Here is a 19,404-nt window from a genome sequence, read left to right as displayed (position 1 = left end):
GGCCTCTAAAAGCTGCAACGGGGCATAAATTAGAAATGAGCGAGGTGGTTTCAAATTAATAATTCACAAGACAAACCTGCTCTCTTCTCTCTATTTGCAGCATCAGTGAGAGCAGCCCGCAATTTCCTGGAACTGCCAGTTACTTGCCATGCCCCAAAACGTCGCGACGAGGCAGCACTAGCACCCAGGGCAGGCAGCAGTCACCGTGTTGGCACTGGGGGCTCGATGCACATCTCCTCCTCCTCCACCACGGGCTGATGCGCTCAGCCAGCAGCCCTGAGGCATGGGGCCCAAGGAAAGTCGGACCTGGGGCTGTGCTCAGGGTGGTTTCTCCTCTGGGAGCTGCTTCCAGCTTTGCAATCAGCAGAGGCTAACTTTGGAGCCCATCATTTAAAAGTTGAGGCTTATCTTGAGGTTCGAATGTGTGCTCTGGGGAAACAAGCCCCCTTGCTTCCGTGAGAGCCAAGTTTCCAAAGAAGCTGGTGTCACGGACACAGCCGGGGAGGTATTGCAGCCTCAGAGAAGCATGATGATGCCTGGAGTGAGACCATTTCTCAACAAGCTGCAAACATTGTTTTGGCATTTGATGTAAAATGCTCAAACCCGTTTGCATGAGGCAAGGATGACACACACTCCCGTGCTGGCCACCCCTCACACCACGTGGCGAGGCACAGACAATGCCCTGGCAGCCCACAGACTCAGAAAAATGCATCTTGTTACACCAAGCTTCCCCAAGCGCTGCTGTCATCTGGGTGGACCACTCCTTACGAACAGCAGAGGCATGCATTTTTCCTGGTTTTGGTCTAAGCCATTTTATTTCATGCATCTCTTGTCCACAGAGGCACCCTATTGCCTTGCTGCTTCAGCGTAACTATTTTGGCTTTCTGTTCCTCAACTAGTTTCTGCTGGTTAATGCTTGTGTTCAATATCTGCACCAAAAATAGCTAACAGCTTTTAAATACAGCTCTTTGCAATCCTGACTGTGAGGATGATTGTCAGAAACAAGACTGGGCTGAGTGTGCAGAGGACCCATAGGACTTGGCGGCTACATAACAAAATGCAGATGAAGTTCAACATAGAAAGCAACAGCCATGAGACTCCTCTTAATCCTTGGCTTTAACTGACCACCACCCATCAGGACAAGGCATTGGGAGCCTGGTAGACATCTCAGAAAATCTGGGATAAGCGCTCAGTGGCCAGCCCCGACCCACCAGCCCACCCAGGACACAAAACCAAATGCTGGGCATTAGAAGAAGAGCAGCAGAAAACAAACCAGAAAACTACACAGCCGTAAAAGTCATGGTGCTTCCAAAACTTGAGTACCACATGCTGTTCGGCCCTCTTATCCCCAAAGATGGAGGCATAAATTAACGCATCTTTTTTTGAAGAGTTGCAGTATTTTATCGTAATTGAAGATCTGACCACCTATGCTGCGAGCTAAATTAAGTAGGAGTTTTTCATTTTATAATTTTAAGTGGTGATACTTCCTTCTGGCAAGATGGAAAAAGCTCTCTCAGGGGGAGATGAGCAGGAGACCATCAGCACCCACCTGGACCGTGGCATGAACAGCCTCAGGCACCTGGTACTTCAATTCGTTGGCAGTTTGCTGAGTCTTTGGCAACAGGAATGGGTAGGACAGGGATCGGTATTTGGGCTTCATGATCTGCCAGGGGGAAAAAAGAAAAGAAAAAGTCCTTGAAGAGACTGAAACAGAGCAGAGTAACACACGAACTAAAGCAAGCATGCCTGTGGAGGGCAGGTGGACGAGGCACGCTGGGCGGGGCCGCATGCCGTGCTGCCAGCAGCGACGCCCCCTCCCCACCTTGGTGAAGTTCCAGCGCTGGATGAAGTGCCGGGCCACGTCACGTGCCGCTTTGCCGTGCACCACGGAGGAGATGTCATGCCAGGGCATCCTGGGGGTGGTGTATCTGTCAATGAAGTCTGCGGGACAGGAAAGCACATTTGGACCTCTTCAGACAAAGGACGCAAACGGGGAAAACCGCGGCATCCCCCTCCTCAAACTAAAGCCTTCTGGGACGTGACACCAGGGGCTGTGCAGGCTGATCTGGACGCACCGCGCAGTCACCCACAGTCGCATCCAGGGACCATAAGAGCAGAGCTGGCCCCTTCCAAGGGAGCTTTGCTGCTGCTTCCCAGCAGCCAAACCCAAACGGTCTCATGACTTCCAGAGGCACTCACCAGCAAAAGGTTTGTCAAGCTGAACCCAGTCTTTAAAGACGAAGTTGCAATAGTCTTTGCCGTGCCAGAACCTTGTTTCCCCGAGCAGCTCGCCAACACCCGTCTTCAAGCTGCGGATGGATCCTTTATCTGCCACGGGCAAACAAAACAAAAACACACACTCCAAAGTCATGGCCGTCCCTCGCACAGCACTGGTGACAGACCCACAGAAAAGCACCGGTGGGACTTGCCAGTCCTGGTCAGCTGAGGCCATTTTCTCCCTAGTCTTTCTGCTGCTTTCAGAGATGCATTTTAGTATTTCTTCTTCCCATTTTAATATTTGTTATATGACCAGGACAGGCTGTATATATCTGAGTTTGTTATGGAACCAAAATGCTGAATTCTCTCTACACTGGGCCTAAAAATTACCCCGTAATTATTTGTCTTTCCACCTAAATGTTACCATGGAGGAGTCCACTCGCAGCTGTGACTGACCTTAGTGGATCTGTGTACAATAATGTCACGTATATCATCTACCAAATACCAAATGTGTTTTACAATGCTAACTCTAACTTTTCTGCTAGATGGTTTGAGTTTCACTCTACAGTAGGGTGTATTGCCTGTAATATAAGCTAGTCTTTATTAACTAGAATGCAATCATTTAAAAGTTTCCTCATTAAATATTGTGGTTTGGTTTTTGTTTTTGCTTTTCAGATAACAATGTCATCTTTTGATATAATTTGATATGTTGGGCAAATGAATCTAGAATTCCAAACTGATGGTGATTAAAAACAGTCTAAAATGTCAAGGACAGGGATATTCCCCTCCTAACAAAATTTCTTTTCCAGAGCTCATATGCTGAATGCAGGGTGAACTCTTTTTCCTTCCCCTAAGCAAACCAGCAATGTGGGCTTACACCACAGACATTTGACTACCATTATTTCCTCAGCCTGAGAGCAGCCTTCACCTAATGTATCAGACACTGGTGCCACAATTACACAGTAACACGCCCATTGCAGAAGTCTTCTCCCAACCCAACCACATCACCAGTAACCACAGCAAACCCCTTTCAATATGCACTAAGCCCGGGGTACACAAAGCAAGCCCTGCCAGCACTGTCACGACTGCTGCCGAGCCGAGCCGAGCCATGCCAGGAACGCCATGCAGGAGGCATGCACCACGGCCGCCGCAGGAAGCACGAGTGTAGTGAGAGTCCAGGTGGAGCTGCGGAATTGCTGCCCCTGCACGCTCCGATGGGATGGATGGGGCATGCTGCCGAGTCAAGATGCACTTCATGTCCTGAGCTTTGGTGACTGCACTTCGACTCATGAATGAGCATGAGGCGACCACAGTGGGGATTGCACTTCATTTCCACGGGAAGCAAAGGCAGCTGTTCCTTGTTACATGCCACTACTCTGTAATAACCATTTTACAACTGGTGACTCAGGCCTTACAGGGAGATACTAAGAGGAAAACATTGAAGAGTTGCTCCTCATTCTGTACTGAAACTCAACACAGTCTAGATGGGGTACTGCATTTAGAAAGCCCTTTCAACAGCACCTTTTGTCATCAGTCCAGAGACCAGAGGTCAGAACAGCTCAGTGCTCCTGACTACCCAGCTCCTTTCTCAATCAAGGATGCTTTCACAGGCTTTAGTAAGAGCCAGAACGGGGGCCCAAGTCTTCTTCATCCAAGCATAGGTCTGGCAGCTGCCACCTTGCTGTTTGCTCTCTCTGGGTTTGCCTTCCTGCATTAGGCTCGCTTCGAAATATCCAATGTAGAAGTCCCCAATTCCAGTAACAAGCCCCTTCCTTTACGGGAAGAGAGCTGCTGAAAAAATCATATTCCAGAATCAGAGCTACTTTCTCAGCTGTTCCCTGACATTAGTGCAATTAAAAAAAATATTTATTTTAAACGATTTTTTTTTGTATTATGCTGCAGGTTTTTAGACACCTGGAGAAGACGTTTCTGTGAGGATGTCCTTGGAGGGGTGATAAGGATGAGACAAGAAGCAGCACAGGCTGATCCTGGCACCCAACCTAACTCTCACCATAGCTACAATGCAAAAACAGCAGCAGCTGAAGCCTGAGGGGGGCTGCACCTCTGCCTTCCTCCACTTACCCTCCTGAGGCTCAGCGAGCCCCTGTTTGGATTCAGTGTGGTGATGGAACATTCTCAGGTGGGGCTTTAAACTCTGGATTAAATTCGGTTGACTCCTAGGGGGGTTACAGTAACCTGCAGAAAGTCAAGATGCTCTATTTATGGCAAAAATGCACATCCACTTCTGCTACACCGGGTCCTGCTCCTGCCTTATGACACCTTGCATGATAGAAGTCCAAATGAGCTGTCAGTTTGCTGAAATTACAAGTGACAACATGCAAAGAACCAAGTTCAAGACCCAGCTGGGTTTAAACCGAACACGTAGCAATGACTTTGCTACCTCAGTATACATCCTGAGCAACCAAACAATCCTGTGACCAATCCAAACTATGCTCCAGCAAAGCCTCCTCCAGCCAGGGGAAGGAGAAAGCACTGCTGGGAGTGACGAAAACTCAGGTAAGTTCCCACCTTGAGCATTTACAGCTTCAGGAGTGAAGGACTTCCAGCAACAGATTTCAGGAAGAACTCCATGATGGAATGAATGTCACTCGGACCCTTGTAATTTTAGCTTTGGAATTGCTTTTTATGTGGGGAATTAAAAGTTTCATTCAAATATTCAACTGTTGAATTGTCTCTCACCTCTATCAAGTGGGTAAATTGGGAATAATTTAATTTAAGCGAATGATTCAAACCTAAGTTACCCTAGCCAACGAGAGGGGATAATCATACTCAGAAAACGCTGCAGTTTTTATAATAAATACAAATTGAAAAACAAAAGATTCAATTCTCCCTTGCAGGAACAAAAATCTTCCAGCATTACAAACATTAGGTATCACATACGCTGCACCACGTCACCTGGCAGCTCATGACAACTGCTAGATGCAAATCCACTTAAAACTTTTTTTGTATATTTCGCAGTGACACTAATTTACATATTGACTAAACACAGTTATTATTCTGATAGTTAAAGAATTCATCAGCCTTCCTTCTTTACAAAGAACATATTACCCTAGAAATTATGTGAGTCTGCACGTACGCCCACCCACCCACCTCCGCACACGCTTTATATATGTCGTTTGGGTAAAGCTGAGATGAAAAACAGCACTTACTTGATTCACTGTCTATGCTGCTGACGCTATCAGCGTGGTGCATGCCATGCTTATGGAGATGCTTGTAAATACTGAACCTTGAAAACTTCTTGGATTTTCCTATCCCTTTCATTTTTGACGAGTCTGGGACTTCATCAGCATTCCTCTGGAACAAATGGCTTTCCGGGGACGAGGCTTGAGACTGCAGGGCGATGTGTTCAGAGGACTCCGCTGTGGACTTAAAAGACAGAGGACATTGCTGCAGGTGAGGTACAAGCACATTCCCCTTTAGTTGCAGGTGATCATTCACAGAAATGCTCAGAAACAGCCATGAGCCAAATTTTGCTCCGTGACAAAGCCGCAGCTCACATCTGCTTTGGTGGGAGTTATGAACGCCTTTGGAGGAGAGGGTCTGTACAAGGAGCCACTGAGCAGGAAAACCCATTAATACTGGCAGTGTATTCCTCAGTCAATTACCCATAAACTTACTCGGGTTACTACTCCCTTTGTAATTCTTACACGCTGAGACCTCTTTATTTATTCATGTTTTTGAAGAGTTAATATCTGGTTACATAGATGCCCAAGTTAGCAGGAAAGCTCAGCAAGTGAGGCAAATGCTGAGGGCTCAAGTATCCCAAAGTTCAGAGCACTCTGAGTGCCTACAGTAGTTTTTTAGCTAAGCTTTACTAAGAGCACAGCCTCCAAACTGTGAGCGCTGCTCCAAGCTCCACGGGAAACCCAGCCCTAGCTGCGTTTCCTATCTCCATGCCCTAGCAGGGGCTGGGCAGGACCTACCCCAAAGAGTCATTCGGTGCTCAGACACTTCCTTCTTCCCATTGCTACTCCTCCTTCAGCCTCCCAAACCCAGCCCTGCGCTTTGAAGTGGACGCAGCGTGTTCATCCCCACCACCAACCCTTTTGACAGGCAGGTGTCAGCACAGCCGCGGGCTGGAGCGAGCTCACTTACTGCCAGGTTGGCCATCGACACCGACTTCACCGCCCCCATCCGCTTCACGCTGCCCACGTCGGTCAGGCGGTGCTCGTCGTCGTCCCACCGGCCGTACGCCAGGTCGATGCCGCCCACGAACGCCACTGACTGGTCGACGATGACGAGCTTCTCGTGGTGGGCCCAGAGGTACACGGAGGAGGACACGTGGTCTGGGTGTCTCATCACCTGGGGACAGGAGCAGCAGCCACGCTCAGCGCCACTGCCCAGCTGCACCTCCAGCCAGAGCACAGCCCTGCGTATTCGGCTGCTCAGGATAACAGGAGAGCACTGGACATTTGAGAGAGGCATCCACACAGACTGCTGTGAATCCTAAATGGGGTATTCCCCTGCAGCAACGGTTAGTGCTGTTGGGATAGGTCACATTTACAGCAGCATCGCTGCGTTCGCAAAAGCATCGTTGTCAAGAAATGTGTTTCTACAAGTAAAATAATGCTCTTGGCACAGCTGTAATAGCTGAGCTTCCAAATACAGAACCTGATAGGAAAGAAAACAACATATTGGTGATCTGACTCACTTCTTTGGTTGTTGCTGCTACACAAGAGAAATGAGAAGTCGCCTTTTTTTTTTTTTTTTTAAATCAGCAAGTTGTTTGACATTTGTTTATGACATTCTTTTGACATTTGTTTATGACAAAGCCACTTCTCTATCTAAGCACACGATATGTAGTTTTATTTTTAATGCCAGAGGAGAACCATCAGACTGACGTCCTGCGGAAGGAGCTGCGCAGTTCTACCTGGCTGCTCCCAAAGCTGCCAGGCAGCCAGCACTTCCCTCCCTGCAACACCTTCCAGTTTGGCTGTGAAGACGATGGTGAATTAAAGCTTAGCTGGGACAACCGATCAAGTGATAATCAATCTATTATTTTAGCTGTTTGTTCATCACCCCCATGCACAATATATCTTATTAAAATGTATGTGTCTTTAATTTAAAGACACGGGACCTAGCCCTAGCTACTGGTTCGTGTGCCAGTTTGTTTTCTGCTCGGTGGCAGAGCAGCAGCATGACAGCACATAGCAGGGCAATGATGGTCATTTATGACAGGAATGTAAACACCCAGTGTTGACTCTCGTCATCTATGTACAAACAGGACTGCTGATGAGGCAACATTCTCAAACCATAATTTTCTATTTGATGTAACTCCATAAACCTGTCACATGAAATCAGTTTCTCATGAATTACGTGAGTAGCTGCTTTGGCACTTGTAAACCAAGCCGTTTTATGTTCAATTATAACCTGAAGAAATGAAGTTGCCATGCTCAGATGTGGTAAGCACGCTATGGGTATGTCTTCACAGCCTGTGCCCACTGTAGCGGTGGGAACCTCTACTCTTCCAGTTCACACCCAAATGCACGAGGGGCAACACTAGCTGCCAAGAGCAAACGGATGCACATGTCCTGCACACAACGCCGGGCATGCAATTACCTTTATGTTTGGATGGAGATGCATGAGCGTCCGCTTGCTGTATTCGCTGTTGATCCCTAGGGCAAGCTCCACCTCTTTGTACAGCATAACAAAAATCTTCACTCCCTGTTGCTGTCAGAAATAAAAAAGAAATACTGGCATGCACATATTTCAGCGGCACAGCCCATTTCCCAAGTGAGGAAAGGCAGAGGCAGTAAGCACGTTGTTCCTGCAGGCAGCAAGGCAGACCGAGGTTACCCGTTCCTGCTTGCATTCCTCCAGATCCACCCTGAGATCCCACGGCAGGCACGGGCCTGCATCGCTCAGGAAAGCCGCTCAGCCTCCAGAGGAGGGCTCAGCACCCTGACTCATGTGCGGAGCTGAGCCACGCCAAAGCCTCCCAATAGGTTTTGCTTACAGCAGCTACTTTTAACAACCCTTTGAGGCAAAATTTTGCAAACGTGATTCACTCCACGTATTGCAGGTATCCGCTGACATCCAATTTTCCGCTGCTTCGTGTTGCCCTCAGGTTTGCCCACAGCTGACAGCACGCGCAGGGCGCTAGCAGCAGGGTATCACACGGACATCGCTCTCCCAGAGGAGATGCAGCCGAGTGGACGCCAGCGAGCGAGCTCTTTCTGCTGGCAGGGCTAAGCAAGTTCCTGGAATAGGACGAGCAGGACTCAAAGGCTGGTGCTTTTTGTGACTCTAATGAGATCCGCGTGAGGGTTTCTAAGGACGCGGCTATGCTAAAGCATGGGCAGAACTGCCAAGTACTTCCCAGCCCTCGGCAGACGGTGGTCACACACTGGGACGACTTCACCTGCTATAAATCAGAAGAGCTTCAAACCTTGGAGTTTGCCAGTTTAAACTAAGGGTCAAACCTTTCCACAGCCTTTTAAGTTCCTTTTCCCACAAAGCTGCTACTGAGAGCTTGGGCAGTCTCCAAACTGCGGATGATATTCTGCTCTCCTAGGGAGCACCACATATGCATAAAAGACAGACAGCCTTATCCCTACCTAGACAGCAGCCTGCCGACCGCCCTGCTGAATCAAAGAGAGGCTGCAAGTGAGAGAGCAGGTAAGTATTTCCAGGAGCTAAGCTTGAGACACTCCTGACTCTTACAAGGTATTTATAGCCACAGGAAAATCCACGTTGACACGACAAACAAAGCCAAATTCTTCCAGCGAGCATGCCCTGTGGCCACGTTTCATTTGCCAAAAAAATAAGTCTACTTCCAAATCAGCTAATGTCAGGCACAAACCCCTCTTTTTTTCTAGGAACAGGGGGTGGGTGAGGCCTGGGAAGATGACTGGGTTGGGAGGGGAGGAAGTCAAGGACTATTTGAGCACGTCCACCTGGACTCCTGCCCTTCTACACAGCAACGTTCAAGAATCTTCCCTGGCTGTGCCTCCCTTTCTGACTCACTGCTCTTGTGGGGCAAACTACCAGCTCCAGCAGAGGTCTGACCACGGGCTGGGTGAACAGCAGAAATGCAGCCTGTGCTCACAGGAACCTCACACTGATCTTTTCTGCCTGGCTCATTCGGCTCCATGAAATGTGTTCTCTGCACTCTCCATCCAGATGTGCTCTTTGAAACCAGAGCATAGCCAACAACAAAATAAGAGATGAAAATGGGAGTTAAAAAAAATAAAAAGTAAGCAACCACAACTACTAGTTCTGGGTTTCTCCCCGTATCTCCAAGTGCTCCACAAAAGGGGGGGTGAGCGCACACAGCTTTGCACAGGAACCCTTAGAGGCAGTGCCAGGAAAGGCACCAGGTCAGCAGCAGGTCTGAACTGTTCTACCCAGGAAGAAAAGCAGAGGACAAACTAAAGCAGAACAAAAAAAAAAAAAAAAAAAAAAAAAAAAACGAATTATCTGCCTTATCAAGAATTCCAGTTTATACAAGCATTTGCTTACTGTACACAAGCATTTATTAACTAGGATAACACAGCAATGCAAATAGCAGTCTCTGAGTCATGTTTATCACCTCCTCCCTTAGAAGCTCAACACCACAGTCCAGCTCTGGGGAGTGTGATGCCATTCGTGTCTGTACACTTTTTTGCAAAACAGCATTCATCCTAATCAAGCCATGCACTTTGCTGAAGCCCTTTCCTCATGTCCCTTCTCCACAGCAATGCACCAAGACCCTCACGGCCAGAGCCTCCACGTGAGAAGGGCCAGGCAGGGCACGCACAGCCAATCTTCCTCCTCGCAGTGGCCACAAGAGCCGTGAGAATATCAAAAGGGCTGGGTAGGAACAAAGGAAAGCAGGAGAGACACAGGTCATATGTCAGCCAGTGTAAGGAAGCAGTCCTTTACTACAGCGAGGAGTGGTGGGAGAACAGTGATAATGTCCGTGCTTCGGTGTTTAGGTGTGGCAAGGACCTATGCAATATATTAAGTAAGGAAACCAGACAAGAAGGCTGCAGGGAGTTAGCACGAGCTTCTGGATGTTACTGGGTGGCTTTGGCTAATGACACCCTCCTGTTCTTGGAAGGCTGCTGGTATCTCACAGCTTCAGCTCTGAAAGCAGCAGCACACTCAATAAATACCCTGTGTTGACATACAGGATCTGCACAGCTCTGTAACGTACAAACCGCCTACCAAGAACCACCAGGAAGTCCCGACACCTTCCCGTACCTCTAAGCTACGTATGCCACAAGGAAAGCGCCAGGCACAACAGTTCTCCAACCCTGCCAGGAGCTGGGGCAGTCGCAACACAAAGCTGAAGCAACACGAGCTTGAGGGCAGGAAGGAGCAATCAGAGCATCTACCCTTCTGCCTCCAAGCTCTTCCAAACCCAAACAAATGGTGCAAATGCCCCAGTCCCAGCAGGACCTTCCACTGGGGGGGTGCAGGGGCTGACAGCTGGAGCCCACTTACTGCTTTGCGCTTGAGGATGCAGTCCAGCCGCCAGTGATTCCCTTCAACAACGGGCCGTTTCATGAAGATCTCTGGGCTCAGCCTAAGAAAATAAAGGGGTGGAAAAACACAGCGTATGTAGTCTGCAAACAAAGCCCTGGCCTAGATGACCAGCTTGGGAAGTAAAGAAATCAGAAGGTTTATCTAAGTGGATGTGAAGGCTCATGTCCCAGAATGATGCATTCTCCAATATCAAGCTCTTTGTTTTTTAATAACGGAGCATAACAGAGGGCAGGGGACATGTCCAGCACATTCATCTTAGTATTCAATAACCCAGGGGACCAAATTTTACAGTGATGTGCAAACGGGGAAGCTTGCACTCTATCTATGAAAGAAAAACACAAAGAAAAAAACAAAGGAGATTAGAAAGAAATGTCTAGATATAAAAAACAAATAAAAGTGTGATTTCTGCTCTCCTGATAACTTATGCTTTCTGAATAGCATCGATTTGTGCTGAATTTTCCTTTCTGCCTAAAGACAAAGCAATATGGTATTGCAACAAGACATTTTGGTGATTCATAGCTTTGAGGGTTACAAGGAAGAATTCAGCATTCCTGTCTAACTCCTGCAAAGGGAGGCAACAAAATTTCACTTCTTCACTTCTGTGCAGAGCACAGGAACTTGTGCTTGATTAAAGCACATTGCTACATCCTAAAAGCATGCTTCTGGCAACAGCATTTTTATCTTAAGCTCCACGTTTCAGGTAAGTTTTGCAGTTCCACGGTACGTTAACAATTGACTGCTGCTGAATAAAACATTAAGAGAGAAAGGGTCTGAAACGCAGTGCTCTTGCCTTGCTACATGATGTTGCACACGGAGCACTGGGTTTATCTGTGGTCATGTTAGGGACGTTTAGCCCAGTCAACACCAACGTTGTGTTTAGTTTTCTCATGACTGCCACCTCAGAACTAATCCCCCACTTCCCACAGGCAGCAGATGAGTGGTAAGAGGGTCATCTTTCAGCTAGAGGAGGAGCACAGCGAGGTGCCCACGGCTAGGGAGGACGCCTGAGCAGCTCCCCAGGGGCCGGGCTGGCCCCCATGACCCACCACAAAGACAAGACACAGGCAGCAGCAACCAGCCATGGCCAAGTGGCCCTACCCTGAGGCTGTGTGAGCACGCTTCTTCTGTCTCAAACAGGAACCAGAGCACTGCATAAACATACTGAATAGCTAGAGAAGAAGTGGGCAGAGCCAGGTCCTTCAGCAGCCGCACAGCCTGGAGAAGGGACTACAGAAATCCCTCTCCGTTGCCCGACACATTTAAGAGCAGAGCAAAAACGCACCCAGCCCAGTTGCTCTCATCCCTGGTGTGAGGCTGCCCAAAACAGCAAGAAGCAGAAAGGAGGGTCCTCTGCAGGATAACATGGGAGGAGCACTGCCCTCGTCAGGGGTATCTGAGTGTCCGTGTTCCCCTACACCCTGAAAGGAATTCTTGCCCCTTGGGTGTACAGCGCCGTGCATTCCCAGTGAAGCCACACACACCACAACACTTGCACCTGGCAGTGCCTCCATGAAATTTCAGGCCTTTCCTTGCAAGGAGAGAACCAAGCTGTTGATTTGAAGCATGTGCTTTTGCTGCCAACCCTCCTGAAAAGGCCTTTGAATACAACCCGACGAGATGTTTGGGTGTGCTGCCAAACCATCTGGCTGCACGGCTAGCTGCCATACTGTAAGGCCTCCCAGCACTGCAGCATTGTCGGGAGCGTCCCAAGAGAGACAGCTGGTCAAAATCCAAATATCTAAGTACGAACCACCAATCTGTGATGAAGATTTCTTCTTTAGCGGCTTCCATGGCATTTGCGACATCTTCAAAGTAGCACTTAGCATTTACATACCTGTAAAAACAAGCAAAGCACGTGGATTTATTTTTCTCTCCACCTTAATCAAACAGAAAGTTCACAGCTGAAGACCAATGGGGTTCTGTGCTAATGCCACTTACATTCTCTTCCCAAAATCAAACACAAACCTAATTTCAGGAATTAAGACAACATGCGGGGGGATTTCAGGCTGCTATTAGCTTAACGGAGCAGCACAATAACAGATTATTAAGTGCCACTTGGTACTTCTGCCAACCACACAATTTTCCTTGGGTTTCACTTGATGCACAAGCGGGCACCGCGATACGCTCAGCAGCTCGCCCCCACATCTCACCACTTGGCCAGCGTGTTCTCCTGCACGGCCGCGTACGACCCGAACCGGTGCTCCGTGAGGAAGTCCTTGCCGTGCTTCCGAATGAATTCGTCTATTCCCTGCCTCCACCACTGGGCATGCCGGTAGCTGGTGCACTTCAGAATCAGTGACCTGTAAAACCGATGACATATGGGGCAGGTGCTGCAGCCACGGACGTTTAAAGGGGCAGCTTCTTGCTGTGTATGCATGCTGCTAAGCATACCTGCATTGGTCATGTTTTATTAAGCTAAAAGGAGTAGCAAGGGACTTTGCTTTCATGTTTTGTTTGCAAAAAGATACATCGGCACTTACCTGCTCTGAGGGAATATCACAGCATCACTCTGACAGTAATAATGATAATAATAAAACAGATTTAAATGAATAGCGCCAGCTTAACTTGTAGGGAAGTTGGGCGTGGCTAATTCTGTATTTTTTCCACGATGAATTTATTCTGGATGCTACCGTGAAAACATTAAATAGCTCTTTATCCCACTTAGCATATCTTTTGTGCAATTCTCTAGCTGGGATGTAACGCGATGCATCTTTGCTTGGAGCATAAAGGAACAGAGGACCTAGAAAATTACCATAAGTAATTGCTGCAAAACCAGACTGTGCAGCTCCACGTGCACTGTGCCCTCAGGCCCGAGCAAAACCTGGGGACAGGCTGTGCAGCTGAGACACCAAGGCCCTCTTTAAGGCATGGAAACGACCAGTCCTGAACCCTGCAGGTACAAACCTTGCCAACCCCAGGAGAGGCACCACCGACTGTTTGTTAAAACAGCAAAAGCAAAACAAAAAAAGGTCTAGATTTCTTACCTCGAGAGATTGTCAATTTGCAAGCCGTACTTGGTTTCTGTTTCTTTCTGGCCTATCTTGATGTTGAACTCCTTATCCACGAGCAGCACGAAGGCAATGGCGCCTGAGTCCGGCTTCATGTAGAGCAGGAAGGAGTCCTTCACCACCAGCCACCTGCGGGGCGGAGGGAGGTGAGGGTGAGCTTCTTCCTGCCTTCCCAATAAAGGGATACAGTATTTCTGGCCCAACAAGTGCAAAGCATTCAGCAGGGAGAGGAAGGCATGTAAGTGAAGGGTAACATGTCTTATCGGGACCGTGTACTGTGCAAAGACCAGCAATCAGGCCTCATTTTCCTCTCGGAGAGGAGGAGAGAAACAACCTCTCTGATGCTAGTGAGGGATTTCCTGCAGCACAAAAATGAGGCACATCTGATTTCCTAAGGGAAGCTGAAAAGCCCAATGCCCACGTTATGAACTCGGGTAACAAGTCTCGTTCCAATAAAGGATTTTTAGTGACTTGCATGACTGCTTCTTACAGAGGCCTTTGAAAACTCACACCTAACACACCCAACGAGGATCTCCCTGCTCACAGGTAAACTTCCCAGCCAGGAGCCCAGCAAGGTGAAAGGAGGACTCCTTGCTTCCCAAATTCACATCCAGGCTGTACATCCCTCAAGGCAATATGGGAACTATTTGACATTTCCAGTATTAATTACGAAGCCAGGATCACTCTCACTCCTATCAGAATACGTGAACAAGGCATTTTGGACAGCTTTTATTGCCAAGCAACAGGCCCCCTGCTAGAAGCACGTGACGGGAGATGACCGGCAGCTTTTACATAAATACTGTTGCCTGAAGGCAGCTCTGGGAAAAACATGTTTTTGCTGTGAATGGCATTTCTAAATTTTTCTCTCCGTGCCGCGTAGCTGGGGTAACCGGCCCCCTCTGTCCCACACAGGTCTCAGCCAAGAGACCTAGCTCCTGTGCACGCTCACAAACAGGCACAGCAACAGCCCCAACTGCAGAACGTGGGAGTGCTCCTACCTTTGGGAAGTCCCAGCTCCTCGGCTAATTCCAGACCCCATTATTTTCATTTTCCCTCAGTGCCCTGAGTTATCCCAGTACGACCTCACACATGGTGCCAAAATGTCCTTCCTCCCTATCCCCTCGTGGCCCATAACTTCACTCCCCAAACCCTGCTGAGTACAGCTTCAAGCATTTGCCTTTCTGTGTTCCCCAGTATTTTTCACTACTTTCCTCCTCTTATCCAACAAAACGTAGAGGACGTATTTGAGGGTGTACTCTCTATCTGAGAAATCAGGAAATTACTTGCAGAAGTCAGACATAAAAGCAAGTTTTTCCTACAGTTCTTCACTTCAATAACCCTGCCTGGGAGGCGTAACTGTCCCTTGTTAATTTGTTGATGCCCGCGCTCTGCCAGCCCCTGCAGGCCGTGGGAGAGGATTCGGTGCCCTCTTGTGTTACTCTGCGCCTAGCTGAGGGACAGTCCCACTCCAAACACCTCCCTCGTCCCATTTTTAGGCTCTAAAGGAGAAACAAGATTGATGGCAAAACTGAACGTGCTACAGCTCCCCTAAATCTTGATCTCTGTATAACAGAACAAAGAGTTAACTGAAAAGGTGTTTTTTTTGTTTTGTTTTGTTTTGTTTTCCATAAAAGGAGAAAAAAACGGAGACAACTTAATGATTTGACCTGGAAGAAGGTCAAATCCTTATCTCCTTGTGAAATCACTACAGATAACTTCTGTAAAATTGCATTAAGAAATACTGGAAATACTACAAAAAAAAAAAAAAGGACCTTTTCTTCACAAGAATGCAGTAAGGTTTTGTTAGAAAAGATTTGGCATTATTTAAGACAAGCTAACCCCAGCCCATCGTGGTTCCATGATGCTGAAACCCAAAGGCAGGTAATGACGAGGGGAAGCTCTCACAGACAAAACGAATATCGCTAAAAGGTAGGTGTGTACTCTCTGGGTTTTCAAAAGCAAAGCCTTGCCCATACCAGTACCACGGAGAAGCAAAGCACAGGAGTCCTTTCAAAGAGAGGGGAGCCCACCTAATATCAGAATCTGAAGGTTTTCTGATGGATGGGGTTAGGTAGCAGAATCAGAGTGCAAAGGTACCAAAAAGCCATCAGCCAAACACACTGGCCTGGGCAAGGAAATGAAGGTGATCACTTGTAAATCGAGGAAGGGCTCATGGGCCTCACCTGCCCATGTTACCCCTGGGAAGGGAAAGGCAGGCAGGGGCCAGGTGAGGGTCTCTGTGTCTGGCAGCCTGGGGCTGTGGAACACCCCATTTCTCCTGCAGAGCAACACATCCCTTCTATGGACAACCTATGGACTCTTCTCACCTGAAAAGCTGTAGCTTTTCTAAAAAGGCAAGAATCTCACGGTCTTTTGGGGAGAAAAAGGCCCAGGAGGGTTCGTGTGCCGGAGGAGCACGCGGCACACCGCTCCTCAGGCCGGCAGCAGCAGTACCTCTTGGACCAGCGGTAGCACATCCTTCCTTGGCCGCAGCAGTTCAGGCCCGGTATGCGGTGGCCCCCGGAGCGCTTCATGACCAAACCTTCCCTGCAGGGACAGCAGCACGGTCAGGAGGGGTGGCACGGCCCCCTGGAGGCACAGAGTGGCTCTCGGGTGGTGGATGCCCACCACATCCCTCCAGCCCCCCCAAGGGATGGCTCCTGCCATCTCCAGCCGTGCCCGAGCAGTCTGCACCGCTGCCCCAAAAGCCAGAACAAGGGCAGAAGTAGCTCTCCAAAAGGAAGCGATGCAGATTTCTTGTGTTTTGCAGCACACATAAGGTTGCAGGAGGGAAGGAGAGAATCCCCATGACCCAGCTGGGGAGCTGCAGCCCCTGCTGTGCAGAGCAGCCTGCTCCCAAGACTGTTTCCCAAAGTTGTCGTGTTTCCATCTGAACATTAATACATTTTTATATCCAGATGGTAAAATATTCCCCAGTTATCAGTGAGAAAGGAAAACTATCAGTGTGAACACTATTTATTTATAAAGCCGTGCTCTTGGTGAACCGTAATTTGGAAAAAAACAGCTCACAACTCACATGCCCTTTGGTCCCAGGTCGTGGATGAATGAGAGCTGACTTACTCCGATGAACTCCATCTGGGGAAAGAAAAAAAGATTCCTCCATCTTTCGTATTCCAAAATCCACAAAACAGTGTGCTTCATCACAGAGACTTATCACCAAGAGAGAACATACGGCGGAGCCCGAGCAGGAGTTACCCTCCATAACTTAAGCAGCTTCGGGAAGACCAAGAAAAGTTATTTGGTGGTTGTTGTTTTTTCAATGCACTTTGGAGAAGGCATTAAAGGCAACCAGGACAAGCAAGATCCCACTTGCCCTAGGGACCCACTGGTATCCTCCCTCCTGTATTACTGGATGAAAAGAATTGAGTTTGATGCTGTTTGGGGTCTGTGAACTTAGCTATTGGCCTGAATCCTCTCCTTCTTGCAGCAAACCACACAGCAAAGTCACAAAGGGAACAAGCACACATCCTTGGGGGTGGCAGCCCTATTCCCTTCGAGTCCCACATTCCACCACCATGCACCACGGGGGCGTTCAGCTCCTCAGCCCAAGAGCATCGTCCGAGACCTCCAGCAGGTCTCTCTCGCTCAGCCTTCACCCCGCAGCACCTCACGGCCCTGCCCCATCCAGCCCCACGAGCCAAAAACCCACAGCCAAGCCGCGGTGGGACAGGAGAGTGAAGCAGAGCGTCAGGGAGCAGTGCTGAGCATGTTCTGCACAGCTCTTGCCGGTCCGTGGGGACAGGAGGAGTCCCAGGGGAGCCCTGGGGCTAGGAAACCCGAGGACCACACCACCGGGTTCACCAGCAAACCCCAGATCCGGATCAGCTGCCTCCTCCCGGCTCCTCCCGCCTCAGCAGAGGTTGCAGAGGAACGTAAAGATAAGCAAAGCCGGGGAGAAAGCACACCATGATTACATTCAGCTCTAAAAATAGGACGCCAGGCGATTTCCACCGAGCAGGCTTTTCTTGGCAGAGCAGGACATTCCTGTCAGTCTGCCCGTTGTTAGCCCTGGCCCTGCTAAGGGGGGAGGATCGCCCCCAGGCACCCCATATTTACCGATATCCTTCTCCAATGGCTGCGGAGGAGCTGCCCTGCATGGTGGGGGCCCGCCTGCACCCCTGGGCTTTGGTTTAATTCATTATTGTGTAAAATCATCCAAGGGCAGGGCAGGGAAAGGGCAGGAGCTGCTCTCCCCTTTGGCCAGGCGCCAGGCAGCAAGCCCATGGGAACCCTCTAACTGCATTTTTTGGCAACCAGGCCTGCCGGGAGCGAAGCCCAGCACCCGACCCATGGCCCCGACCCCAAGTGGGACAGGAGGTGGCAGCAGGGTAGCTCCGGGCCGTGCCCACCCATGCCACGCAGCAGCTCAGGCGCCAACACGCTAGGAAGGGCTTCCGAGTATCTGATAATCTGGGACAGAAGTCTGTCCTGCAGGTCCAGTCTATCCCGGCTCAGGCTCCCTTCCCTGCACGACCACCTCTGCCCCACGGAAGCAGCAGGAGGACACGAGATCCTTCATTCCCCTCACCCTCTGGTGCCCCCGGACCTCCCCAACCTTCCCACCACATCCACACGGGCACGGAGAAGCACCAAGGATCTGCTGTGCTCCTCCAAGCGGCTCAAGGACACCAAGTGATCTCTTTTCAGTGGAACCAAATTCATGCCCTCATTCTCTGGTGCTTCCGGCCTGTTTCCAGACAGCAGCTACAACAAGTCATTTCATGGTTTCCCCACCAACCTTCCTGTCACCACTCTCCCCACGTGTCCTGGGAAAGCACTGCTGGTGATCTATGCGCGGCTCGTCCCTTTCTGCAGCGACACTCAGGAGGAGAAGGGCAGCATGTGGAAACGTAGCGCATCCCACAACAAGAGGTCTTAAGCAAAATTTCAGGCCGGTTCCTTCCCTTGGATCTAATTTCCACTTCTTCAGAAAGCCGCTGGCATTCCCCATGGGACAAACCAGAAAACTGGTCGTCTCCCTCACACCAGGCGCACAAAAACCAAAGCACACAAACGTCAAAACCCTTTGAAAACACTGGCGGCGAGCAGAAAGCTGGCAGCAGTCTGAGGAGTGCTGAAAGAGCGGCCCTTGCAGGAGCAGAAGAGCCAGGAGGAGAAAGGACTTGCAGAAACTGAAGTATTACTCCATGAAAAGGCAAGGAAGGTGGTCTGGCAGCACAGAAACCTGCTCTTCGGTCCGTGAGACCTTAAAATGGCTGTTAGGGTGTTGGAGACTGCCCAGCCTGACCCTAGGTGCTGTGCTGGGCAAGGAACACCAAGCACCCACATCAGCTTCCATGGTCCTCCTGCACAGCCCCCTTCCTTCTGGTGTCCTCTTTATCCGTGCAATTGTTCGTGCTCCACGGTTATTTCTATGCAGAGCGGTATCAAGCAGGTCAGGCTTGGTTTGAAAAAAAAAAAAATCTCATCAGTCACAAGGAAAATTCCTTGGTGCAGTGGAAAATACCTGATCAGATGATTTATTACGACCGCATCAGCTGTTTTTACTGTTCCATCCGAGGCGCTCGTAACTGACCGAAGAACCCCGAGGGGAAGGCAGAGCAGCGAGGCGCTCTCACCTCGCGCACAGCCCAGTGCCTGCGCCGCCCAGCTGCCCCCTCTGCTTTCAGCCAGCTGCAGCAGAGTATTCGAGGTATGAGGGCCCAGA

The 19,404-nt window shown here is 49.4% G+C and overlaps 1 protein-coding gene across 14 annotated transcripts in view; it reads right to left on the bottom strand.

The window, feature by feature from the left end:
• PLD1 (phospholipase D1) overlaps positions 1-19,404 on the bottom strand; it is a 94,418-nt gene that overhangs the window by 16,200 nt on the left and 58,814 nt on the right. For 9 of the 14 annotated variants that reach the window (XM_040566530.1, XM_040566532.1, XM_040566527.1 and 6 more), the window contains 13 exons: positions 16,753-16,811; positions 16,170-16,262; positions 13,692-13,844; positions 12,858-13,007; positions 12,458-12,541; positions 10,666-10,747; positions 7,798-7,908; positions 6,334-6,540; positions 5,388-5,604; positions 4,300-4,413; positions 2,200-2,328; positions 1,823-1,941; positions 1,550-1,663 (listed from right to left, as the gene is read on the bottom strand). In XM_040566530.1, coding sequence (XP_040422464.1) covers positions 1,550-1,663; positions 1,823-1,941; positions 2,200-2,328; positions 4,300-4,413; positions 5,388-5,604; positions 6,334-6,540; positions 7,798-7,908; positions 10,666-10,747; positions 12,458-12,541; positions 12,858-13,007; positions 13,692-13,844; positions 16,170-16,262; positions 16,753-16,811 — 1,632 coding nt within the window. The remainder of the gene's footprint in view (positions 1-1,549; positions 1,664-1,822; positions 1,942-2,199; positions 2,329-4,299; positions 4,414-5,387; positions 5,605-6,333; positions 6,541-7,797; positions 7,909-10,665; positions 10,748-12,457; positions 12,542-12,857; positions 13,008-13,691; positions 13,845-16,169; positions 16,263-16,752; positions 16,812-19,404) is intronic. The other 5 variants (XM_040566536.1, XM_040566537.1, XM_040566535.1 and 2 more) reach the window with 1 other exon arrangement.

The sequence above is a fragment of the Cygnus olor genome, chromosome 9 (genome assembly GCF_009769625.2).
Source record: "Cygnus olor isolate bCygOlo1 chromosome 9, bCygOlo1.pri.v2, whole genome shotgun sequence".
In the NCBI taxonomy this organism is placed as follows: domain Eukaryota; kingdom Metazoa; phylum Chordata; class Aves; order Anseriformes; family Anatidae; genus Cygnus; species Cygnus olor.
This window is presented reverse-complemented; position numbering and strand designations above follow the sequence as displayed.